This window comes from Mobula birostris, chromosome 14, assembly GCF_030028105.1.
Source record: "Mobula birostris isolate sMobBir1 chromosome 14, sMobBir1.hap1, whole genome shotgun sequence".
NCBI classification, from domain to species: domain Eukaryota; kingdom Metazoa; phylum Chordata; class Chondrichthyes; order Myliobatiformes; family Myliobatidae; genus Mobula; species Mobula birostris.
Window position 1 is genome coordinate 35,753,990 of NC_092383.1, and position 26,651 is coordinate 35,780,640.

The 26,651-nt window shown below is 43.0% G+C and overlaps 2 protein-coding genes across 9 annotated transcripts in view; one reads left to right on the forward strand and one right to left on the reverse strand.

The window, feature by feature from the left end:
• The window catches only part of lins1 (lines homolog 1), a 50,501-nt gene extending 30,352 nt beyond the window's left edge, over nucleotides 1-20,149 (reverse strand). For 2 of the 5 annotated variants that reach the window (XM_072278368.1, XM_072278365.1), the window contains exons 1-2: nucleotides 19,494-19,872; nucleotides 4,112-4,538 (exon numbers count right to left, since the gene is read on the reverse strand). In XM_072278368.1, the coding sequence (XP_072134469.1) occupies nucleotides 4,112-4,495 (384 nt within the window). In that variant the 5' untranslated portion in view covers nucleotides 4,496-4,538; nucleotides 19,494-19,872. Of the gene's footprint in view, nucleotides 1-4,111; nucleotides 4,539-8,689; nucleotides 8,754-19,493; nucleotides 19,873-20,074 lie in introns of those variants that run through there. The other 3 variants (XM_072278367.1, XM_072278366.1, XM_072278369.1) reach the window with 3 other exon arrangements.
• asb7 (ankyrin repeat and SOCS box containing 7) overlaps nucleotides 19,559-26,651 on the forward strand; it is a 101,219-nt gene continuing 94,126 nt past the window's right edge. For 3 of the 4 annotated variants that reach the window (XR_011889076.1, XM_072278372.1, XM_072278370.1), the window contains exon 1: nucleotides 19,559-19,720. The gene's annotated coding sequence lies outside the window, so the exon portion shown is untranslated. Of the gene's footprint in view, nucleotides 19,721-19,797; nucleotides 19,896-26,651 lie in introns of those variants that run through there. The other variant, XM_072278371.1, reaches the window with a different exon arrangement.

Below are 26,651 nucleotides of genomic sequence, written 5' to 3' on the forward strand. Positions count from 1 at the left end.
TAATGCTGGGGAGGCTAGTCCCCACCTTCTGCAGCTTTTTCCAGTCCTGTGTAACAGACTCTCCATACCCGACAGTGAAGCAACTGGTTAGAATACTCTCCACAATACATCTACAGAAATTTGCGTGAGTTTTTGGCGGTATAACAAGTCTCCACAAATTCTTAATGAAATGCAGCTGCTGTGGTGCCTTCTTTGTAACCGCATCAATACAAACCCTTTCCACTGCTGATACCTCAATGAGGACAGGTGTGTGTTTCCTTGAATTCCCCTTCCTTGAGTCTGCAAACAAATCCTTGGTGTTACTGACATTGAGTGCAAGGTTGTCTTTTCGACACCACTCAACCAGCTGTGAACAACAAGAGAACTATGGAGGCCATCACTAGCTTTAACTTTCATTCTTTGAGTGGCATGAAACCTGCTAGTCTTCGTACAATATCTCATTGAGGCAACTAAAGACCTATATCACCAAGTACGTAATACATATGCATAGAAGTACAGAACTGCCATTCTATCCAAGCTTCATTTCATCTCCCTCAATTCTAGACAGGCTGGCATTTCATATTCTGCCCATTTAAAAAAAGGCCAAACACAAGTTACAAAGATGAAAATCAAAAAATATATTACAATGTTCTGAAGAAATGTCTTTCACTTGAAACATTAGCTGGGTTTCTTTTCTCACAGATGCATTCTGAACTTGCTGATTATTTCCAGCATTTCTTGCTTTTAATTTAGAATAACAAAATTTTTCCTTTAGTAAGTTCTCTGGTATTAGTATGGCCACACTTTGTGTTTCTGGTGGCATTGAGCTTTCTGCATGCAGTGATTTTCTCCATGATTATTTATTAAAAGATTTGGATTTAAATTTCAAATGTACATTTGCATTTTGCATGACTCAGATATCAGACTTAAAATGAGAGGAATCAAGTTCAGAATTTTCGAGTCTTAAGCAAATTAGAAACCAACTTAGAATGTGAGCTTCAGTCCGAGGGGTGGTTGTACAATGGTTGTTAACTGCCAATACTTGAAGAGTCTTTCTCTCTTTAAAGATAATATGTAGTGTTTGCTGACAAAGCATTTCTAATGCATGGTGGAAGAGAGAAAAGAACGTTATCGAAGAGGACTGTCACAAAGAGGACAAGAACACCAAAATGTTTACAGGAATGAAGAGGAGGAAATGCTGGGAAGAGGGGCAAGGAATCAGAGTTACACAAGATAGAAAGAGGCCCTTAGGCCCAACTTGTCCATACCAAGCAGGAGCTACACATTGCCCCAAGGGTGACTTGCAAGATAGCGGAGGGAAGGAGTGTTTTTGGTAGAGCTGCATCTCCACCCTGCCACCCAGCCGATATGTGTTAGTTTTAAACTCCACTCTCTTGGGGGAAAACATATTTGTGACCATTCACCTGTCTATGCCTCTCATGATTTTATATAACTCAAAGGTGGGGGGGGCGGGCGGGAATGTGAGACGCAGTAAATTAGAGTAAGGGTACTGGGAAGGGCTAGTGGCTGAAAAGGAACTTACAGGAATTGCAAGATTGCAAAAAGGTTAAAAAAAAACCATGCAACCTAGGAATTAAACAGGGAACATAGAACAGCACGATACAGATACCAGCCTTTCGGCCTACAATATTGTGCCAAACCAACTAAAACGGAATAAAAAAAAATCACAAATCCCTCGTACCTACACAATGTCTGTGTCCCTCCATCTTCCTCACATTCATGTGCCTATTTAAACATCTCTTAAAAGCCTCTAATGTATTTCCCTCTACCACCATACCAGCAGCACATTCCAGGCATCCACCACTCTCTGAGTAAAAACATTTCTCCTCAATTTCCCTTTGAACCTATCTCCTCTCACCTTCAATGCAAGCCCTCTGGTATTAGACATTTCTACCTGGAGAAAAGATACTCCCTGTCCACTCTATCTACACATGCATCTCATAATCTTATTAAACCTCTGTCAGATCTCTCCTCAGCCACTCCAAAGAAAATAACCCAAGTTTGTCCAGCCTCTCATGATAGCACATGCTCTCTAAGCCAGGCAGCATCCTGGTAAACCTCTTCTGCACCCTCTCCCAAGTCTCACTATCCTTCCTATAGTGGAGCGACGAGGACTATATGTAATAGTCCAGATGCAGCCTAACTGGAGTTCTATAACGTTGTTTTTGACTTCTGAATTCAATGGGAAAGTCAAGAGATTTGGGGCTGTGACAGATCTTATACATTAAAGACAATATAACAAACGTCTCATAGTGCTCTCAGGATTCCCTGAAAAAAATTCAGTGTTTCTGAAGTGTGGCTTTTGTTGTACTGTTGTATCATAGAAACCACAAACAACAATGTTATAATCATGAGATAATTTGTTTTAGTAATGGTGATGGAGTGATCAATGGTGTCCAGGGCACTGCTAGAATTCTCTGCTCTTCACTGGAGTAATGCCATGGGATCTTTGATATCCACTTAAGAAAGCAGTAAGCAGTCTAATCTCTTATTAATGCTTTGAAGTCTCAGGAGAAAGACACACTTCTGACATTGCAGATTTTGAATTAATATAGGGTGCTGATTTGGATGAATGTAGGGCAGCAGTCACATTTTTGTTGAAAGTAAATCATGTTTCAATTTAAAAATAAATTACATAGAACTACAGTGTGGAACAGGCCCTTCCAGCCTAACAAGCCACACTGTCCAGCAACCCACCTATTTAACCCTAGCCCAATCGAAAGACAATTTACAATGACCAATGAACTTCCAAACTGGTACGTCTTTGGATTGTGGGAGGAAACCGGAACACCTGGAGGGAAGCCACAGGGTCATGGGGAGAATATACAAACTCCTTACAGACATCGTCCGAATTGAACCCCAAATATTGACACCCCGAGCTGTAATAGCGCCGCTTTAACTGCGACACCCTTTTTAAAGAAGAAGATGTAATGGAGAATGTTCATGAAGGAAATGTAGAAGAAGTTGCTTACACAGATTTTCAGAAGGCACTTGATGAAGTTCCACTCAAGGTGTTAATAAATAGAGGGCCGTAGATTAAGCGGAATTTGAAATTTTAACTCTGAAATGAAGAGCACTACCACTGAGTCACAGATGAGTCAAGAGCATAATGGGGCTTCTTTGGTGATGCTCAGGGCATAAATTGCTACAAGATAAATGCTGTGCTGTCAGGTAACCTCACTATCATCCATGGCTACAAATAAACCTGTGGGTTTGAAATGGGTGTTTCTGGTAGCTCTATTCTCTCTAACAATAAGCATCTCTTTCCAAGGAGTTCAATATTTTTCCAGAGGGAGCAAGTGCAACAGGTAGAAAACTATAATGGGGCATTGAATTTAGATGATCAGCCATTATCTATTGAATAGTGGAGCTGGCTCAAATGTCTACTCCTGATCCTATTTTCTGTTTCGTCTTGAAATGAGTTTATTATTGTCAAAATTTAAATTGGTACAGTGAAAGGCTTGCCTTGCATCCTGTTCATACAGATCAATTATTACACAGTGTATTGAGGTAGAACAAGGTAAAACAATAACAGAATGCAGAATAAAGTGCAGTGCAGGGGGACATGTACTACATACATGGTGATAGAGGTCTTTAGTTGCCTCCTTAATGAAATATTGTTTAAAAAATATCGCTTGTGAAAAGACTAGCAGGTTTCATGCCACTCATAGAATGAAAGTTGAAGCTCATGATGGCCTCCATTGGCCTCTTGTTGGTCTCAGCTGGTGAGTGGTGTCAAACAGCAACCTTGCACTCAAAGTCAGTAAGACCAAGGAATTGATTGTGGACTTCAGGAAGTGGAAGTCGAGGGAACACACACCAGTTCTCACTGAGGGATCAGCAGTGAAAAGGGTGAAAAGTATCAAGGTATTAGAAATCTTTAAGATCAGCTATGTTTTCAAGGTAGATGCAGATATATTGGGGAATGTAACCTAGGATCTAGAAATGAATTTGGGGCAAACTGGGCACTTTATTGAGAAGAGTTAGAATAGCTTACCAGATGTGGTGAAGATTGAAAGAAAATTTATGAAGAAACTAAACTGGCGGAGTCAAAATCCTTATTTCTGTGCTGCAAAGTAGTGATCAATATTAAGCATCAACCAACACTCACCAGTTTAGATATAATTTTCATATCTTCCAGTAGTATTGTTATAGTCTTCAGGTATGTTTTCCTGACATCTTGCCTTGGTATCTCTGAATACAGCTTAGAACTCATCAGATGAATCATATTCAGTTGAAGTAAGAAGATCTCATTCTGACCATAATTTGCTGATGAATGGTTCTCTAGTCGTGTGTCGTTGCCATTTATACGCAATGAGCTTCCGTGGAAATGATAAACAAGGTTATTTTTCTTGGTTTCTATGGAAGAGACCGAATCTTGTTCAAATGTTTCAGGAGACAGGAACACTGCTAGCTCATGGCTGTTTTTACTGGGCTTCACTCCAGCCAACAACTCACTGTGGACTTGACGAAGGCTTATGAAGCATTTCTCCATCGTGTTGTGTCATTGGAGGTCCATACACCAAATCAGATTCAAGCTGGAGTTTGGAATAGAGAAAATAAAGGAAATGTAACACCAAATGGACAAGTGTCCATGTGTGAGGTTAATTGCTTGGACTTGTTATTTCTGATCTACATCTGATAGCCTAGACATTGAAATAACATATAAGCTTGTTATACCAGCTGACAAATAGGAAGATAAAGACAAAACAAAATTATTGCAAAAAAAGTCATTTCAGAATTCATATTATTTATATATTATATTGGAATTATGGCAAACAAACATTGTCAAACACCTGATCCTGGTCACTGAATTCTGAGAAGTACACATGCACTTCTTGAACATATTGAATGGAGCATCAAGACTGATGCCAACTGTAAAAGAGGCAACAAAAGAAAAAGAATCAAAAACTACAGTTTGGAAATCAGTCAACCCATTGACATACATATGTATATTTGTATATGTAATATACAAATAAACTCAAATCTGCTCAAATTAAAGTAGCAGAAGCAAAGGAGAAAAAAAAATTAAGCATTAAATACAAGACCAATGTTGAGGAACTTCACTTGAAGGATTAAAAACTGGATAATTTTCCACACAGTGTAATAGAGCTGGAGCAGTATTGGTGAGGGAGGATCACAGAAATGGGCCATTTCAGTTCACCATGCTGCCCATGACGCCTACCTATGCTAATCTGAGTTGTCAGCCTATCTACCAATGTCACTACTTTTAGCATGCCAAGTCTCCCTATACTTTAACATTCTTAAGGTTGTTTCCCTTTACTCTACATTTCTTAACAAATTTTGACTTTTCAAAAGTATATTACCTCACACTTATTTGGATTAAATTCCATCTGAAGCAGCTCTGTTGAACCATCCACCTGATCTAGGTCTCACTGTATTATAATATACTTCGCTGTATACCACTCCAACGGATTCCATGTTATCTGCAAACTTACTTATGAGGCAACCTATATTTTCATCCTTGTCATTTATACCTATTACAAACAACAAAGGTGCCAGCACTGACATCTATAGTTCACCACATCTTGCTGAACTCTAGTCAGAGAAACACTCATCCACCACCACTCCCTGTCTCCTATCATCAAGCCAATTTTTGGAACAGTTAACCAACATATCTCGGTTCCCTTGTGCCTTAACCTTTCTGGAATATGAAAACAACATTTACAGCAGTATTGTCATTAATTTTCTTAATTACCTTTCAAAAAACTCAGAAAGAGATGATTTCCCTTGCACAAAACCGTCCCAACTTCTTTTAATCTATCCCTGGTTTTGAAAATGAATATAAAACCTGCTTCTCACAATCTTCTTCAACAACTTCTGTACCATTGATGTAAGTTTCAACAACAGTGCAATGCATCTTAGCTCACAATCTGTGGAAACAGTTCTTCCCAAGTCTTACTCAACCCAAAATATAGACAATTTAAACAGAATCCTAGAATGACAATGCAGAAGGTTCTGAAATGCACGGGAACAGGTACAAGTGTCTGTGAGGTAGGGTTCATAAATCCACATTACGATGACACAAGGTGACAGTCACAGAAGATTTCCAGAAGTCGAGTGGTCGTCACTTAAATACTAGTGTCCATGCAGGGATAACAAGGTGACGCCTAAGTTCCAAAATCCACGTAGGGATATCACAAGGTAACAGTCATGGAATATTCCTTAACACAAGTGGTTGCAACGTAACACACCTGAATCCATGCATAGGTTAACAAAAAATGGTCGCCACAGAATACTCCAGGAATCCAAGTATGGATCATACAAAGTGACAGTCACGTACCCAATATGCACTGTGTGCCGCAAATTATCACAATCTTCTGACACGGAGAAATACTGGGACCACCCACTGCTATAGTGAACTCTTCAACTCCCTCAACTCAATTCACTCCCTCGCTGGTAGCTCATGGTCCGTTGAACCGTTTAACTGACCAATTTGCCAGAAACTTCTAGAATCGAATAGAAAAAGCCTTCATGCCTTTGTTATACTGACATCATCCACCCACCTTGTCCAGGCATGCCTAAATGACGCTTACGGTTAATAAAAAAAAACGTTGACATGTAACATAACATACATATAGAAGCCTTTAGGATTCTCCTTCACCTTGTTTGCTAGAGCAAGCACATACGTACCTTCATTTAGCCCTCCCGATTTCTTTTTTAAGTGTTAAGTGTTCTCTTGCATTTCTTATAGTTCTCAAGTACCTCATCTGTTCTTACCTGTCTATAGCTGCTATGCACCTCCTTTATTTTTCCCTTAACTAGGGCCTCAATATCTCTCAAAACCCAAGGTTCCCTAAACCTGTTATCCTTGTCTTTTATTCTGACAGGCACATACATACTTTGTACTCTCAATATTTCGCTTTTGAAGGCCTACCACTTACCAAGTACACCTTTGCCAGAAAATAGCCTGTCCCAATCCACACTTGCCAGATCCTTTCTGATACCATCAAAATTGGCCTTTCTCCAATTTACAGTCTCAACCTGAGGACCAAACCTATCCTTTTCCATACTTACCTTGTAACTAATGGGATTAAGATCACTAGATGCAAAGTGTTCCCCTATACAGACTTCCCTTATCTGCCCTTTCTCATTCGCTAATACAGGAGTTCCCAACCTTTCTTATGCCATGGACCTCTACCATTAAGGGGTCCGTAGACCCCTAGTTGGGAATCCCTGCCCAAAAAGGAGATCAACTATTGCACACTCTCTCATTGGGACTTCTATGTACTGATTAAGGAAACTTCCCCGAACACATTTGATAAAATCTTTCCCATCCAGTCCTTTTACAATATGAGAGTCCCAGTCAATATGTGGAAAGTTAAAATCACAACTTCATGTTTCTTGCAACAGGCTACGATCTCTATAAAAAATTATTCCTCTATATCCCACGCACTGCTGAGTGGTCTATAATATTATCCCATTAACGTGGTCATACCTTTCTTATTCCTCAGTTCCACCCATAAAGCCTCTGATCTGTCCTGACTGAGCACTTCCGTGATATTTTCCCTGACTAGTAACGCTATCCACCCCCCTCCTCTTTTATTCCTCCTGCTGTATCATATCTAAAACAAAGGCACCCTGGAACATTAAGCTGCCCGTCCTGCCCTTCCTGCAACAAGTCACAATAATGGCTACAATGTCATAATTCTTGATGCTGATCGATGCCCTAAGCCAGGGGTCCCCAACCTTTTTGGCACTGCGGACCGGTTTAATATTGACAATATTCTTGCGGACCGGCCGACCGGTGGTGGTGGTGGGGGGGGGGGGGGGTAGGGTAGGGTTGCCAACGAACAAGAGTAGCAGTCAAATGCGTTGTTTACCTAAAAGACTACAATGACCATGAAGCCTTGCGCGGGCACCAATGCGCGTACGCGTCGAGACCTGCCGATTCCTACCCCCCCCAAGCAAATACTTATTGGCGATTCTGTTCGTGGGGGGTGGGTGTTAATCACTACCGGAATATAGGTGATAAGTGGTTAGTACACTCAATTTTGTTTCTAAAAGGGTTTATCTAACGAATTTAATATTAAACACAGCGCATATTTTCCTCGCATGGATATAATGATAAGTCAATTATCAGGGGAGTCTGAAGTGTTGAACGAAATTCCAGTAGAAGTGGCAGAAGCAGGTTCGATATGATCATTTAAAGAAAAATTGGATAGGTATATGGACAGGAAAGGAATGGAGGGTTATGGGCTGAGTGCAGGTCGGTGGGACTAGGTGAGAGTAGCGTTCGGCACGGACTAGAAGGGCCGAGATCGCCTGTAATTGTTATATGGTTATATAGGTCACTTATAAGTCAATCGCATCATAACATTTTAAGTCATATTTGGATATTAAACGCACAGCACATATTTTCCCCGTATGAATATATAAAATCATTGCAACACGCCAATATCGCTGAATCAGTGGGAGCCCTGGGCTTGTTTCCCTGCAACAACACCGTCCTATCGAGGGGTGGTGGGAGACAGCGATACTCGAAGGGGGTTCCTGCTGTCCAGTCTATTCCGCAGTTTAGTTTTCGTTGCATTCATTGCAGAAAACTCCGCTTCGCAGAAAAATGTCGGAAATGAAAGCAACGCTTTGAGTGCTTTCGTGGCTATCTCAGGATATTTAGCCTTGACTTTGATCCAAAATGCCGACAGAGATGTTATGTCAAACATACTTTTTAGCCCGTCATCATTTGCAAGCTCGAGGAGTTGATCACCTTCCCGCCGTGACACGGATGACGCGCGGGTCATGACCTCGCATGCGTAATGGCTGATCAGTGGCCGTGACAGGGAATGAGGAAAGGTGCAGCTGACCAAATCATATCGTTTCCTCGCGGCCCGGTAGCGCATGCTCTGCGGCCCGGTACCGGTCCACGGCCCGATGGTTGGGGACCGCTGCCCTAAGCACATCTGCCTTTCCTACAACACATTGAAGTATATGCAACTCAGAACATTAGTGCCACCGTGGTCAACCTTTTAATTCCTGACTTTGTCTGAGGCCTTAACAACACGTGTCTCCACAACCTCACCACTATCTGTTCCGACACCCTGGTTCAGATTCCCCAGCAACTCTGGGCCATGAGGCCCTTCAAGCTTGCCCCATTATTGAATATGATCATGGTTGATCTATTCTGGCCTCAGATCCTCTTCTGTGCCATTTGTCAATATCTGTCTATTCTTCTATCTATCAAATAGTTATCCACTTTAAATACTTTTAATGATCCAGCTTCCACCACCTGTCAGGACAGAGAACTCTAGAGAAAAGCAATTTCTGCATACAGCTGCCTTATCTTGCAGTTACATAGCCTTCTTCAAGACTCTTTCACTAGTGAAATTATCCCAAAATCTACCCTCTCAGGTCCCCTAAGAATCTTAAAAATTCTAATAAGGTCACCCCACATTCTTCTAAACTACAAGAAAAACAGACCCAAAATTGTTAGCCTCGCTTGATGGGCCTCAATTATTAGCATTTTTTTTTAAGTAAAGGTACCAAAATTGTAGCGATATTCAACAATACCTTCACTCATTCTCAAAGTTTTTTAAAATCTCCACTGAAACCCCTCTGCATTCCCATCAGAACCCATATTACCACACATTTACTATCCACAGCAAACTTGTACATGTTACACTTGGTTGCCTCATCCAAATCTTTGATAGATTGTCTACAAATAACATCTTAGTACCAGTCTCTTCAGCACTGCAGAATTCACAATCTCCTAACCAAACACTTTTTTCCCTATTCTCTCCCCTCTTTATTTACCAGTTTCAGTTCATGTTCATAAGACATAGGAGCAGAATCGGGCCATTCAGCCTATCGACTTTGCATCATGACTGGTTTATTATTCCTCTCAACTCCATTCTTCTACTTTCTCCCTGTAATTATTGACACCTTTATCCTTTAAATATACTCAATAACTTGGCCTCCATAGCCATCTGTGGCAATGAATTCCACAGATTCACTACCTTCTGGCTTAAAAAATTTCTCACCTCTGTTCTAAATGGACATTCTTCTATTCTGAGGCTGTGCCCTCTGGTCCTAGAGTCTCCCACGAATGGAAACATCCTCTGCTCTTCCACTCTATTTATGTCTTCAATATTCAATACATTTCAATGAGATTCACCCCTCATTCTTCTAAACTCTAGTGAGTACAGGCCCAGAGCCATCAGACACTCCTCATACATTAACCCCTTCATTTCCGGAATCATTCTCCTGAACCTCTTCTGGACCCTCTCCAATGCCAGTACACCTTTTTCTTAGATCAGGGGCCCAAAACTGGTCACAATACTCCATCAACCCACATCAAAGTTGCCGGTGAATGCAGCAGGCCAGGCAACATCTCTATCAGGACAAGAGGGTCTCGGCCCGAAACGTCGACTGTACCTCTTCCTAGAGATGTTGCCCGGCCTGCTGCGTTCACCAGCAACTTTGATGTGTGTTGCTTGAACTTCCAGCATCTGCAGATTTCCTCGTGATTGCACAATACTCCATGTGTGGTCTGACTAATGCCTTATAATGTCTCAGCATTACAGCCTTATTTTTATATTCCAGTTCTCTCAAAATGCATTCATTACTACCGATTCAATATGTAGGTTAACCTTTAGGGAATCCTGCACAAAGACTCCCAAGACCCCTTGCATCTCTGATTTCTGAATTGGATCCCTGTTTAGAAAATAGATGATGTCTTTATTCTTGCTACTAAAGTGCATGGTCATGCACCGTACACTATCTGCGACTTCTCTGCCCATTCTCCTAATCTGTCTAAGTCCTTCTGCAGACTTCCTGCTCTCTCCACCTATCTTCCTGTCGTCCACAAACTTGGCCACAAAGCCATAAATTCCATCATTCAAATCTCTGACAAATGCTACTACTACGTTGACTCAGGCCTCATCAGTGTGTTCAGTTCAGCTACATTAGCCGCGCCGCTGTCTTCTAGGAGCGTGTTGACCATAGTCTTGGGAGGGCGCCCAGGGTTCATCCTCCCATGCTTGGGCTCCCATATGACGACTAGGCTGGTAAGTCGCTCTGGGTGGCGTAGACAGTGCCCCGCTAGTTGCAGTCTTCTCGCCTCGATTTTAGTGGTGAGCATCGGTAGGTTGCCATAGAGCTCAACATTCATCATGTGCTGTTGCCAACTCACGTCAAGAGCCAACCGGAGCATTTGTGTATAGCAACCATCTAGAGACTTTCGCATAGTCTTGGTGAGTGTCCATGTCTCGAATCTGTACGTGAGAATGGGCTCTATGACTGCTATGGAGATCCTCTTTTTCATCCCTCTGGTCAGGTTCGACTTCCAGATTTCCTTCATGTCTTTCATAGCTCTCCACACCAGCGCCTTCTGCTGTCAAATAATGTCAAAAAAAGCAGTCCGAACACTGATCCCTGCGAAACATCACTAGTCACTGGCAGCCTACCAAAAAAGGCTCCCTTTATTTCCATTTTTGCCTCCTTCCAGTTAACCAATTTTTTATCCATGCTAGTAAATTTCTTGTAATACCATTGGCCCTTATCTTGTTAAGCACCTTGTCAAAGGACTCTTGAAAATCCAAGTAAGTGACATCCACCGATCCCCTTTGTCTATCCTGCCCGTTATTTCCTCAAAAAATTCCAACAGATTTGTCAGGCAAGATTTCCCCTTAAGGAAACCATGCTAACTTTGGCCTATATTAGTCAGTCTGGTATCTCCAATCATGTGCGCTTGAGAGTCATACAGGATAGAAACAGGCTAGTCAGTCCGTCACATCCTCAGGTCACACCTGTGTATTCATCTCATCGTTCAGCTTTGTGTGTGTCCTTCTTCACTTTGACAATTTTCTCTCCTCTCCTATCAGATTCTTTCTTCTCCAGCCCTTGAGCTTTCCCACCCACCTGGATTCACCTATCACCTTCCAGCTTGCCTCTTTCCCCCTCCACTGAACTTTTTATTCTGGCATTGCCCCCCGCTTTCCTTCTCAGTCCTGAAGAAAGGTCTCGGCCTGAAACATCAACTGTTTAATTCTTTTCCATAGATGTTGCCTGACACGCTGAGTTCCTCCAGCGTTTTGTATGTGTGGCTTTGGATTTCCAGCATCTGCAAACTTTCTTGTATTTGTGAAAAACAATTCAAATGTTTTTCTAGAGATTTCTTTAATACGAACAAGGATTATGTTTCCACTACTCCGGCAATTATACCTTATTATAAATACAGTCTGATCCAGTTTTCGAGTCCGAGTCTGACAAATTATATTATGACCGATCTACTATTACAGATAGCACAATCCATAATAACCATCCAGATATAATATTACAGGATAAACAAGCAGGAACAACTTACTTAATAGATATAGCCAATGCAAGCACACATAACATACAGAAATCAGTAAGTGAAAAACACCAAAAATATGCTGAATTAAAAGAGGAAATTGAAAAACTATGGAACATGAACAGGGAATACTTTGCCCCAATAATAATATCTGCAACTGTTACATTCCAAAGTCACTACACAATAGCATTAAACAATTAGGCCTACCCAGCAATACTTACGCAAATCTCCAGAAAGCCACAATACTAAACACCACTAGAAAAGTTCGAAAGTTCCTAACAATTGAGAAATGAGTGTGCTTGGCTATGCCCATACCTCAGGTTTTACCAGCTTGAGCAGAGAAAAAGTAAAAATAAAATGATAGTAATATTTATAGATCACTTTCCATACAAATGATGTAGTTCAAACAGCTTGACAATGGGACAAAGCACAAAGATGAAAATACAAGACAAAAAAAATGTTAATTTGTGATGGATATTCATTTCCTGGAATAGGGAGTCTGACATTTTGCAAAGCTTGCTTTCTAAACACAGCAGCAGTAAGTAAATGTATATCTAATATTCCTTTGTTTAATTTCTGGCCATAAACAGCAGTCAGTCTTCAGTTCTTAAATGTGAATGGCAAGCAGTAATCAGTTTGAAGTTAAAACACACTATTGCAAACATGATCTGTATATAGCAGGTGCACTGTCTGTGGAAAGCAGATGAAGCCCACTGCACCTGGTTTATTGCCGCTCAAGAGTGCAGGATATAGGTTACTTAATTTAGCTTGTTTCAAAGCAGATAAGCTAAGTTGCTCAGTTCAGGAAGCTATGAAAGAACCACTATAAATGTAGAGAGCAGTTCAGGCTTATTAGGAATGGCTAAAAAACATCAAGAAGAATAGAAACAAGGTGTGACTAGAATCCATTCCTCTGGCTTTGATTTCTGCAAGGAATGATTCGTTCGCCTGTATCATTAGTAAGTCTTTTTAGTTTATAGGAATTGTACGTGTGTTTTAGAAGTGCTTTGTGTCTTAGAAATTATTTGTGTTATAGAAATAGTTTGTAATTTGGAAATGTTTAAGATAGAAATCCTCTGGGAGCTTCAAATGTATCTTAAGAATGTTGTTTGTCGTCTTGTCCAGTCTGCTGGGCTATAAATGTGCAGGAGCAATGTGTGGTTAAGTGCCCTGCTCAAGAACACAACACACTGCCTCAGCTGAGGCTCAAACTCGTGACCTTCAGATGACTTAACCACTTGGCCACTGGATTTGAATGTGTATCACTGAAAATAAATGAACTGTTCCCACAACCTATGGACTCACTTTCAAAGACTCTCCATCTCGTGTTCTCGATATTTATTATTTCTTTTCTCTATTTTACACACGTGCTGTCCACCCTGTTCGTGCGGTCTTTCATTGATTCTATTATGGTTATTGAGTTTATTGTGTGTGCCTGCAAGAAAATATATCTCAGGGTTGTATATGGTGACATATACATACTTTGATAATAAATTTTACTTTGAACTTTTGAACTGTGTTTTAAGCTACTTTGTTAGCTGGAAGTACTGTGTCTTCTCCTTGGTGGGGAGAGGGGACATGCCGTTCAATTAGTAAGTATTGGAACAGAATTGCGGACATACCGGCTGAAATCTGGAGGAAAACACACAGAGGATGCAGAGGGGGATCAAAAAGGCGAGGGAAGAGGACCAGGTCGAGACAACAGAGGCTTTTGGAGAAGAGAAGTTATAAGCCGTGTCTCCACTCTCTTATCATGGGAAATGTGAGGTCGCTGGGGAATAAAATGGACGAACTGACTGCACTTGTCAGGAGTCAGAGAACATTTCGGGAGAGCAATGTCATGTGCTTCACTGAGACGTGGCTGCACGAGGACATACCCGATCAAAGCGTTTCCATAGAGGGCTTCCAAACTGTTCGAGCTGACCGGAATTGCACTGCGAGCAGTAAGCATAAAGGAGGGGCACTGGCGGTTCTGGTAAATAACAGATGGTGCAATCCTGGGCATATTACGATCAAGGAACGGGTCTGCAGCCCGGATATTGAACTTTTTGCTGTTGGACTCCGGCCATATTATTTGCCAAGGGAAATCTCGCATGCAATTGTGGTTGTTGTGTACATCCCTCCCTCTGCCAACCCGACGTCAGCTTGTAACATCATTTATACCGTCATAGCCAGACTACAAACCCAGCACCCGAGTGCCCTCATTACCATCTCGGGTGACTTCAACCAGGTTACCATGGCTAGAACACTGCCCAACTTCACGCAGTATGTGAACTGTACAACCAGACGGGAGAGGACTCTGGATTTGATGTACGCTAATGTTAAGGATGCATACAGCTCCTCTCCCCTCCCCCCACTGGGAAGGTCAGATCACAACCTGGTGCATCTAAAGCCCTGCTACGTGCCTCTGGTGAAGAGTAAACCTGTAACCTCGAGGACAGTGAGAAAATGGTTGGAGAAGGCTTATGAGGCACTCCAGGGTTGTTTTGAGGTGACAGACTGGCAGGCACTCTGTGAGCCACATGGAGAGGATATTGATGGGCTCACAGAGTGCATCACTGATTACATCAACTTCTGTGTGGACTGCAATGTTCCAACAAGAACTGTCCTTTGTTATTCAAATAACAAGCCATGGGTGACAAAGGACATTAAGGACATCCTGAACGCTAAAAAGAGGGTGTTTAGAGATGGAAATAGGGAGGAGCTGAGGGCAATACAGAGTCACCTGAAAGCCAGGATCAGGGAGGCTAAAGACAGGTACAGGAGGAAGCTTGAGTGGAAACTCCAGCAGAACAACATGAGAGAGGTCTGGAGGGGGATGAGGACCATCACTGGGTTCCGGCAAACTAGCAACAGAGGAGCGGAAGGCAGTGTGGACAGGGCCAATGAACTTACCCTGTTCTTTAACAGATTTGGCAGTGTGGCCCCTGCCCATCCCACACATGGGTCAACTGTTGTCGGCCCCCGACCAACACATATTCCACTCTCCCCTCCTACCCCTCCTCACAGTCCCCCTCCCTGCTCTCATGACTATACCACTTCCCCACACGAAACCACCACGGTGGGCTTCACAGCTCTACTGGTGAGAAGACAGCTGAAATGTCTCAACCCAAGCAAGGTTGCAGGACCGGATGGTGTCAGTACAAGGGTGCTCAAAGCCTGTGCCCTTCAGCTATGTGGAGTACTTCGCCATGTATCCAACCTGAGCCTGAGGCTCTGGAGGGTTCCTGTACTGTGGAAGATGTCCTGCCTCATCCCTGCGCCGAAGACGCCGCGCCCCAGCGGCCTCAATGACTACAGACTGGTGGCATTGACCTCCCACATCATGAAGACCCTGGAGAGACTTGTTCTGGAGCTGCTCCAGCCTATGGTCAGGCTACACTTACATCCCCTCCAGTTCGCCTACCAGCCCTGACTAGGAGTTGAGGATGCCATCGTCTTCCTGCTGAACCATGTCTACGCCCACCTGGACAAGCCAGCGAGCACCGTGATGGTCATGTTTCTTGACTTCTCCAGTGCGTTCAACACCATCCGCCCTGCTCTGCTGGGGGAGAAGCTGACAGCGATGCAGGTGGATGCTTCCCAGGTATCATGGATTCTTGATTACCTGACTGGCAGACCACAGTACGTGTGCTTGCAACACTGTGTGTCCGACAGAGTGATCAGCAGCACTGGGGCTCCACAGGGGACTGTCTTGTCTCCCTTTCTCTTCACCATTTACACCTCGGACTTCAACTACCGCACAGAGTCTTGTCATCTTCAGAAATTTTCGGATGACTCTCCCATAGTTGGATGCATCAGCAAGGGAGATGAGGCTGAGTACAGGGCTACGGTGGGAAACTTTGTCACATGGTGTGAGCAGAATTATCTGCAGCTTAATGTGAAGAAGACTAAGGAGCTGGTGGTAGACCTGAGAGATAAGGTACCGGTGACCCCTGTTTCCATCCAGGGGGTCAGTGTGGACATGGTGGAGGATTACAAATACCTGGGGATACGAATTGACAATAAACTGGACTGGTCAAAGAACACTGAGGCTGTCTACAAGAAGGGCCCTCTCTATTTCCTGAGGAGATTGAGGTCTTTTAACATCTGCCAGACGATGTTGAGGATGTTCTACGAGTCTGTGGTGGCCAGTGCTATCATGTTTGCTGTTGTGTGCTGGGGCAGCGGGCTGAGGGTGGCAGACACTAACAGAATCAACAAATTCATTCGTAAGGCCAGTGATGTTGTGGGGATGGAACTGGACTCTCTGACTGTGGTGTCTGAAAAGAGGATGCTGTCTAAGTTGCATGCCATCTTGGTCAATGTCTTCCATCCACTACATAATGTACTGGGTGGGCACGGGAGTACATTCAGCCAGAGACTCATCCCACCGAGATGCAGCACTGAGCGTCATAGGAAGTCATTCCTGCCTGTGGCCATCAAACTTTACAACTCCTCCCTTGGAGGGTCAGACATCCTGAGCCAATAGGCTGGTCCTGGACTTATTTCATAATTTACTGGCATAATTTACATATTATTATTTAACTATTTATGGTTCTATTACTAGTTATTATTTCTGGAGCAACTGTAATGGAAACCAATTTCCCCCGGGATTAATAAAGTATGACTATGACTATGACTATAAATGAGGAAGTAAACTAGCCTTTGAAGATTGGATAGTTACAGAATAATCTCCCTTTAGTGAGGATACTCATGGCTATTTATATTCAATAGGGCTTAAAGTCTTCGTCTGAGTTTACAACTTTGTATTCAGTAAGCTCTACATCATCACAAGTTAAAAGCAAAGTTAAATAAATAGTGTTTTTGTGTTGGTGTTTAACAGTGTCAAGTGCGTGTGTGTGTGTGTGTGTGTGTGTGTGTGTGTGTGTGTGTATCTACATTATGTATCTCTACCCCAGGGGAATGTTCTCTCTTGTCTCTCCCTGTAAGAAATGCTAGTCTGTAATAGTTTTGTATTTGAACATAGTCACTATATTCCTTAATACTTATTTTCCACAGAATAAAAAGGTAATACTGATATGGCTCTGCAGCCCACCAATAGTGTACTTGTTCCCAGTGTTTGCTGTAAACGTATGAGAGATAGATCTTGTCAGTGTGTGCGTTTGACTGTCTGTGCACTCTGAACTTGTACGGGCAGGTCACTTATCCCTTGTCCCACCCCCATCTCACCTCACTCCCTCCCCCATCTTACATCACTCCCTCTCCCATCTCACCTCACTCCCTCCACACAAACCTTGTCCCAGCCCCATCTCACCTCACTCCCTCCACACATACATTGTCCCAGCCCCTTCTCACCTCACTCCCTCCCCATCTCACCTCACCCCCTCCACACAAACCTTGTCCCAGCCCCATCTCACCTCACTCCCTCCACACATACATTGTCCCAGCCCCATCTCACCTCACTCCCTCCACACACTTGTCAGTGTGTGCGTTTGACTGCCTGTGCACTCTGAACTTGTACGGGAAGGTCACTTGTCCCTTGTCGCAACCCCGTCTCACATCACTCCCTCCCCCATCTCACCTCACTCCCTCCACGCATACCTTGTCCCAGCCCCATCTCACCTCACCCCCTCCACACAAACCTTGTCCCTCTCCCATCTCAGCTCACTCCCTCCCTCATCTCACCTCACTCTGCCCATCCTTTGCAGCTTCTGACTGCCTCCATACTATTCCCATCAGCCAGTCCTTGTAGACTGTGATCTCCCAGCCACACACATTTACCCAAATCTGTTGTTGGACATGCTGGACTTTTGCCTCTGAGATCTGGCCTCTAAAAATGGAAGGCTCTCTTTGACTTCCCTACGGACCCCGGTGCACTGTTTCATCTGATACGCCCTGTTTGAGAGTGTCTGGTCTTTTGCTAAATCCATTGATTGCTCTGTGTTCACTTCCTCGCTGCCTTTGCTTATTGGTGGGGGTTGCAAGAGTGCTTGTTCTTAGCAGAGCTGTGCAGCAGGGGCTGTGTGAGGGGTGTGGGGACAGTGTTCGAGTCAAGGGGACTGTGTGCTAGGGATATGGTACAGAACATGAGTGTTGGATGTGGCTCGGTTTTAGTGCTGGGGATATGGTACAGAACATAAGAGAATGGAGCAGGAGTTGGTCGTCTGGCCCGTGGAACTTCTTTCTCCATTCAACGTGTTCTGGCCGTGGACTCAGCTCCATTTACCTACCCTTTCTCCATAATCTTTAATTCCCCTGCTATGCAAAAATATATCTGTTTGTTAAATGTATTTAATGAGCTGGCCTCTACTCTTTTCCTGGGTATAGTATTCAGCAGATTCACCTCTCTCTGGGAGAAATGGTTTCTCTTCATCCCTGTCTTAAATCTATAACCCCAAATCTTGAGACTAAATTCCCTAGTTCAAGTGTGATTTACCAGTGGAAACAACTTTCCTGCCTCTATTTCATAATTTTATATGTTTCTATCAGATCCCCCCTCATTCTTCTGAGTTCCAGCGAGTACAGTTCCTGGTGACCCAGTCTCTCCTCAGTCTAACCCCTCAGCTCCAGAATCAGCCTGGTGAATCTCCTCTGCACACCTCCAAAGCCAGTATATCCTTCCTCAAATAAGGAGACCAGAACTGCACACTGTACTCCAGATGTGGCCTCACCAGTACCCTGTACAGCTGCTTTTAAATGCAATCCCTCTAGCAATGAAGGCCAGCAATGTGAGAGTAAGAATTCGGCACGGACTAGAAAGGCCGAGATGGCCTGTTTCCGTGCTGTAATTGTTACATGGTTATATGGTTAACTAAGTCTGCATCCCTTATAGTTTTAAGCACTAAACATCGGATTGGTTGTTGAGCTTATAAAGGAAACTTAACGACTATTCAATTAAATTTTCAGTTCTACCCCAGTAAACGTTATTTTGTGTTGTATAAGAGTTAAGACCTTAGGACAACACTATTTATCCGCACAGAATGATGTTAAACACTCTTCAGTCACTCGAACATCCTGGAGGTCATAACTCTTCAATCACGCATCTGTTAAATTTGAGTCCCTCACTTTCCCTGCCGATATCAATGTCCCCTTCTGGTCTTCCTTTTCCTCCTCACACCCCGCACACAGATCCCCAGCATTACACTCCCCACCCCATTATCTCCTCATCTCTCCTCTCCGCAACGCACCGACCGGCCATTCTCCCGCCTCCTCTCCCTCCGAGCACGCGCACACTCACCGGACGTCGCCATCGCCGTCCTCCCGACGCCACGCATGCGCCGAGCTGGGCGTCCGCGGTGGGGGCTGGACAATCGGGGCGGAGTTACACACGCGCGCATGGAGCAGCGCGGCTGCCGGTGCCGGGCCTGAGATGGCTCCGCAGCAACAAGTTCTCCAGGAAATTGCGTACAGCTCACTGGTCGCGTTCGGGGCCTGCTCCGTCCCCGGTCACAAGCTCCCGAGCAGGTAGGGCGCCTTGTGCTACGAGGACCTCTTGTCAAGCACCGCGGCGTTGGTCAGCGAGGCTGGAGGCTGGGGGGCGGGGTGGGCTGGCCGGCCCGAGCGCAGAAAGAGCTCAGCGAGGATGCATGGAGATGGTGTAATGTGGGGCAAGAGGGAGGCCGACCGACACTGGAGGAATGTAAGTGTGGGCGGCGGCGGCGGGGTTCGCAGCTGATCTGCCTCATCATGGTGAAGGCAGGGCGAGACACACCTGGGGGGACCCGGCCCCGGCCTTTCCCCGGCCTCGGCCCTTCTGGGGGCTACTGAGAGCTGCAGCTCCAATTGCTGCAAGACCCGGGCGGCCCTCCCTTCACTCACTTGTTTCACTTGACAACTGAAGTTTTCTTCCTGAGATAAGCACCGCTTTCCGCATTGGGCGTAAGGTTATCTTCAGAATTACAGGTTGCCCTAAGTTGAACGCAAATGTAACTAAGAGCTGCTAAATATGAATTAAGCAGCGTTTCTCATGGCAGCTCGATAGAGTGAATTGACCAGGTGTTATAGTTGATATTAACTTCTCTCTGTCGATGGTGATATGTTTTGCAGCGTTTCGTGTTAATATTTTAATAGCTCTGTATGTACACAGAATCAGGTTTAACATCACCAGCATATGTCGTGAAATTTGTTATCTGCGGCAGCAGTGCATTGCATACGTGATAATAGATAAAACCAAGAATTAGAGTAAGTATATGTATTAAATAGTTAAATTAACTACTGCAAAATAGAAATAAGTAGTGAAGTCATGTTTATGGTTCAATGTCCATTAAGAATTTGGATGGCAGTGAGGAAGAAGCTGTTCCTGAATTGCTGAGTATGTGCCTTCATGTTTCTGTACCTCCTTCCTGATGGTAGCAGTGAGAACAAGGCATCACCTATGATGTGGGTCCTTAATGATGGATGTTGCCTTTTTAAGATATCGCGCCTTGAAGGTGTCCTGTGTACTACAGAAGCTAGTGCCCATGATGGAGCTGACTAAGTTTACAACTCTCCGCAGCTTATTTTGGTTCTGTGCAGTAACACCCTCTCTCTCCTCCACTCCCCATAACAGACGATGATGCAGCCAGTTAGAATGCTCTCCATGGTTCATCAATTTGCGAGTGTCTTTGGCGACATCCATTCATTTTAGTTGGAAAATTTGCTTGCTGATTTGTAGCTAGATGCTACTACGTTAAAGCATTGTAGTTAATAATTATTCTGATGCATGTTCTTGCATTTGTGCCAATGCCAGAAATGCAAAAACTCAGATTTTCTGTTGCTGTTTCTCTCACTTTAATTGAGCACATTCATACTGTTTATTTTTGCTGTACTGTCTTTGCTGTATTTTTCGAGGATGCAACAAGAAGCAAGAGTTGGCTATTCAGGCTGTAAAGCAAAATAAAAGTGCAAATAAAAATGGAGAGATGACAAGACATGATGAAGGGTTTGTGCTGAATGGATAAAGGCAGGAAAAAAATTTGTATTGCAGCCTCTGGTTGGAATCTGGAATGTATGCCTTGTGGGGGAGGCAGGTTCACTGCAGTTTTCAAGAGGGAATTGAGTAAATATAGGATAATGAAAATTTGGAAGACTCTGGAGAAGTGGCTGGAGGGTGGATTCAGTTACTTTGGTTAAGAACTGGCACAGACACGGGTGACTTAATGACTTCATAACTTCCTGAGCTGTAACCACTGATTCTACACTTATATTACCTTTTTAGATTGTAACTTTACATTAAAAAAAACTCCCAGTTCTATTTCTTTTGCAAAAAACTGTAATTCTTTTAATTCAATATTTCTTCTGATGTGAACAATCCTGAATACTTAATGTTTCAGGTCAAAACCCTGCATTGAGTTCTGCGCTGTTTCATTCTGAAACACTGATGTTCCCTTTCCTCACATTTACTGCTTAACATAAAACAGGCATCTGGGAATACAGATTCGTAATTCCTTGAAGATGGTGTCATAGGTAGATAGGTTCATAAGGGGAACTTTTGGCACGTTGGCCTTCAGATATGAAAGTATTGAGTACAGGAGATGGGACATTGTATTGAAGTTATGTAAGACATTGGTCAGGCCAGGTTTGGAATATTGTGTGCAGTTCTGCTGACCTACCTACAGGAAAGGTATCAATAAGATTGATGAGGACAGAAAAAAATTTAGAAGGATGATGCTGGTAACTGAGGACCTGAGTTATAGGAAAAAGCTAAATAGGTTAGGACTATACTCCATGGAGCATGGAAGAATGAGGGGAGATTTGATAGAGGTATGCAAAATTATGAAGGGTTATAGATAGGCTGAATGCAATCAGGCTTTTTCTACTGAGTTTCAGTGAGACTAGAGGTCATAGGTGAAAGGTGAATTATTTAAGGGGACCCTGAGGATGAACTCCTTCTTCCCACCTGATCTCCCTTCCAGCCCATCACCTCCCTCTGGAGCTTCCACCCCCCCCCCCCCCCTTTTCTTCCATGCCTTTCTGTCCTCTTCTATTAGATCTCTCTTCCCCATCCCGGTTTCACTTATCACCTTGTGTTTTTTCCTCCTCTCCCTCCAGTCTCAATGAAGGGTCTCGGCCTGAAAAGTCAACTATATGCTTTTCCATAGATGCTGCCTAGCCTGCTGACTTCATCCAGCATTTTGTGTGTGTTGCTTGGATTTCCAGCATCTGCAGATTTCCTCTTGTTTGTCTACTCTTTGTACAGACTAAATTCTGGTATCCATGGTGCCAATAACTTTTTTGCACCCAATCATGCCTGTGACAGGAAATCCTCAGAATTGCACACATTACCTCAGTGGGTGCATAATTCAGAATTTATATTTAAAAAATTGTTTTGTACCTTTTACTACTTTATAAAGCCTACTATTCCATGTACCTTTTTATCTGGCCTTGTGCCTTCAACATTATGTACACTTGAAGCACCAGGTCTCCAGGTCTATCTTCTGTACTTCCAAAGTACTTTTTTCTTATTTTCTGTTCTAATTGCTTGCACAATATAGTACTTCACATCTCTTTAAAACCTGTATATTGCACCTTTGTTATTACTGTGCTCCTTATGTTTACTTCACCTAAAGAATTTTGTCACCTGCAAAACTGTAGTTTCTATACATGAATCCTAACTGGAGAAAGTTTATAGGTGCTGGAAACCTAGAGCAACACACAAAATGCGGAAAGAATTCAGCAGGTCAGGCAGCATCTATGGAAATCGAAGTTCAAAGTAAAATTAATTATCAGAGTACGTGCATGTCACTATATACAACTCAGATTCTTTTTCTGTAGGCATACTTAGCAAATCTATAGAACAGTAACTGTAAACAGGATCTGTAAACTGTAAAGAAATGCAGATAATAAATAAATAACAATAAATAACAAGCATTAAAGAGCCCTTAAATGAGTGTAGTTGTCCCCTTTTGTTCAAGAGCCTGATGGTTGAGGGATAGTAAATGTTTTTGAACCTGGTGATGCGAATCCTGAGGTTCTTGTACCTTCTACCTGATGGGTGCAGCGAGAAGAGAACATTGTCTGGGTGGTGAGAATTTTTGGATGCTGCTTTTCTACGGCAACATTTCATATAGACGTGCTCAATGGTTGGGAGGGTTTTACCCATGATGTACCGGGCCAAATCCACTACATTTTGTGGGATTTTCCACTCAAAGATATTGGTGTTCCCATACCTGGCTGTAATGCAGACAGTCAGTACACTTTCTACCACACATCTGTAGAACTTTGCCAAGGTTTTTGATGACATGCCTAATCTCCGCCAACTCCTGAGGAAGTAAAGGTGCAGTTGTGCTTTCTTCGCAATTATATTTGTATGATGGACAGGTTCTCCAGGATAGTGGCACTCAGGAACTTAAAGTTACTGACCCTCTCCTGAAGTCTACAATCAGTTCCTCGGTTTTACTGACATTGAGTGAGAGAGCGTTGTTACACCTCAGCCAAATTTTCAATCTCACTCCTGTGTTATGACCTTTGGTACACCTATGAAATGAATCAACAGTTGATGTTTTGGTCTGTGACACTTCTTCAGGACTGAAGTGGAAGGGGTAAGACACCAGAATAAAAAGCTGGGGGGAGGGGAAGGAGACTAGCTTGGTGATGGGTGAAGCCAAGTAGATGGGGAAGCTGAAGGGCTGGAGAAGAAGGAATCCGAAAGGAGAGGAAAGTGGACCATAGGAGAAAGGGAAGGAGGAAGAGACCCAGGGGAAAGTTTTAGGCAGGTGAGAAGAGGCAAAAGGCCAGAGTGGGGAATAGAAAAAGAGGGGAGGGGGAAGGGGGAAAATTACCGGAAGGGGAAATTAATATTCATGCCATCAGGTTGGAAGCTACCCAGCTGGAATATAAGGAAGGTGTTGCTCCTTCACCCTGAGGATGGCCTCATTTTGGCACATGGACCGACATGTCAAAATGGGAATTGGAATTAAAATGTTTGGCCACCAGGAAGTTCCAAGTTTGGAAAATGGAGCCAAGGCACTCAATGAAGTAGTCCCCCAATATACGACAGTTTCTGCAATGTAAAAGAGGCTGCATTGGGAGTACGGAAACCAAGAAATTTGCAGGTGAAGTGTTGTTCACCTGTAAGGACTGTTTGGGGCTCTGAATGGAGGTGAGGGAGGAGGTGAATGGGCACTTAAGCTGCTTGCAGGGATGAGTGCCGGAAGGGACAAATGGACAAGGGATTTGTGGACGGAGTGATCCCTGTGGAAAGTGGAGGGTGGGTGGGGGAGGCATAGATATGTTTAGTGGTAGGATCCCTTTGGAGATGGTGGAAGTTGTGATGGATGATGTATTGAATCTTAACTGTAATTTTGGAGAGAAGAGCAGTGATCATAATGCTAACATCTGGATCTCACCTTGTATTAGCATCCAGCTGTAAAGAGAACAATTAACCACATGTTATAGAATCTGCATACACAACATGCTTTGCTGCATTTATCAATCCTCTCCCATTCATTAATGTTTCATAAAAATGTAATCTGGCTGGAGTTAGATTTTCCCTTTCTTATAGATTCTAATCCCTATAGTTTAAATTATGTAACACATTTAGCTTGTTTTGCATCCAAATATTATTTGTTTCTTTTCTGGAAAAATAAGTATTTTTGGGGTTTGAATCAATCTGGAAATTTGCCAGTCACTTTCAGGTGTGAATCGCTCTTACACACCAGTATGGAAATTATTTTAGCTTTTCAGGCTTTTTTTCAGTACATTCTTGAAGGAAACTACCAGACTGGGATGCATGGCAGGTAATTGAATTACTGTGGATTCCAGTTAATTGGGACACATTGGGAACAACATTTTTAGCATCTGCCTCAATTAGCCAAAGTTTCATGGTAATATTTTAAAAACAAATGAAAAAGACAAATTGCCATTTAACTGAGTAAATTAGAACAAGGCTACAGTACTATAAGACTGTGCATTACTTTCTAAAACCTACCGACGGAAGAATTCAGTTAGTGTAGACTGTCATGTTCTTTTGATTTCTGTAAATGAACAATCAGTGCAAATACCTAGTGCAGATAATGGACTGCCTTCACACAATGTTTTCGATTGCATCCTCCAAATCTTCATTTCAGTTGTAACAGTTAAGGTTGTTGTTACCTTCAAATTCTTCATAGTTCCTAACTTATGCCATTTTCACTCCTGGCTGGTTTTGGCATCTGAAAGAGTGAATGCTTGAAACTGCAGTGAGCAAAACAATTCTGCATTATTTTACTGTTTATTACTCGCTAACCTTCAGTGACAAAAATGACTGCTTTTTGGTCACAAACATGCAAATAATACTATTTTAAAAACTGCTCGTTCTGAGCATGGTGTAGTGTCTAACGGCCACACAATGTGCACATGACTGATGCTAGTTGGAAAATGTTCAGCAGCAGTCTCCAGTCACAATTAAGCAGTGTAGTGTCTCAAATGAAGGGACTCCAGGCTATTTTCTCAATTTGTTTTTGTTCTTTAAGAGTTGTCCCAAATAAGTAGCTGTCTAGATTAACTGGCTCAATTAACCGAAATCCACTCTATTTACAAAAAAAACAATGCTCAAAGAACTCTGGGTCAGGCAGAATTTGTGGAGACATAGTTATGTGCCACTGTTTCAGGTTGCATCATGACAGATCTACTTTAAATAGTTGATCGGTCCTGATACAGGATCTCAGCCCAAAACATTGACTTGTACTTCTGGCTTCCACAGGTGCTGTTTGACCTTATGGTGGCTTTCAGTTTTATTTTTGTTCCAGATTTCAGAATTTGCAGTTTCTTCTGACTTCATTGAATTACTCGCCATCACCAGCTGCTCTGCCCTTATTCCAATAGGACTTTGGCCAGGGACCAAGGCACAATTGAATTTTCAGCAGTATGCTAACAGCCAAAGTTGTTGCCTACACTCCTGCTCTCAATCTAATGCACACTTCAGTAAGAATTTAAAATTACCTTCCAAATGAATTATTGGATAGGTGAGGGAGAACTGCTGGGAGCTGTGGGAGATACTTTACTCCCTGTTGTGTAGATGGCTTGTTTTCCTTTACCAGGAGGTTAATCGCATTTATTGTGGTATAACAGCTTGTTTCCTCTCATAACTTGCACTGTTTCTCCTGTAGCCCAGTTGGCATGTCTGTTGTGGGAAGCTGTAGGTATATCTTACCTTTGCAGGAAACTCCCCGGTAGAATGCATGTTCATAATGAAGAAAGAATGCTTAATCTGTGTTCATTTGGTTCCTTAGTCATAAATCTTTCTAGTCCATAGGTTACATCTTTTGAGGAAGTTCTGAGTCTGTTCTCATGAGGGAAGACTAAGGGCCATGCTGGAGCATTCATAACTAGAATCATCATGCCCTTTCAAAATATTCAAAGATTCAAGGTACATTTATTATCAAAGAATGTGTAAATTATACACTTTGAGATTTGTTTGCTTGCAGGCAGCCATAGA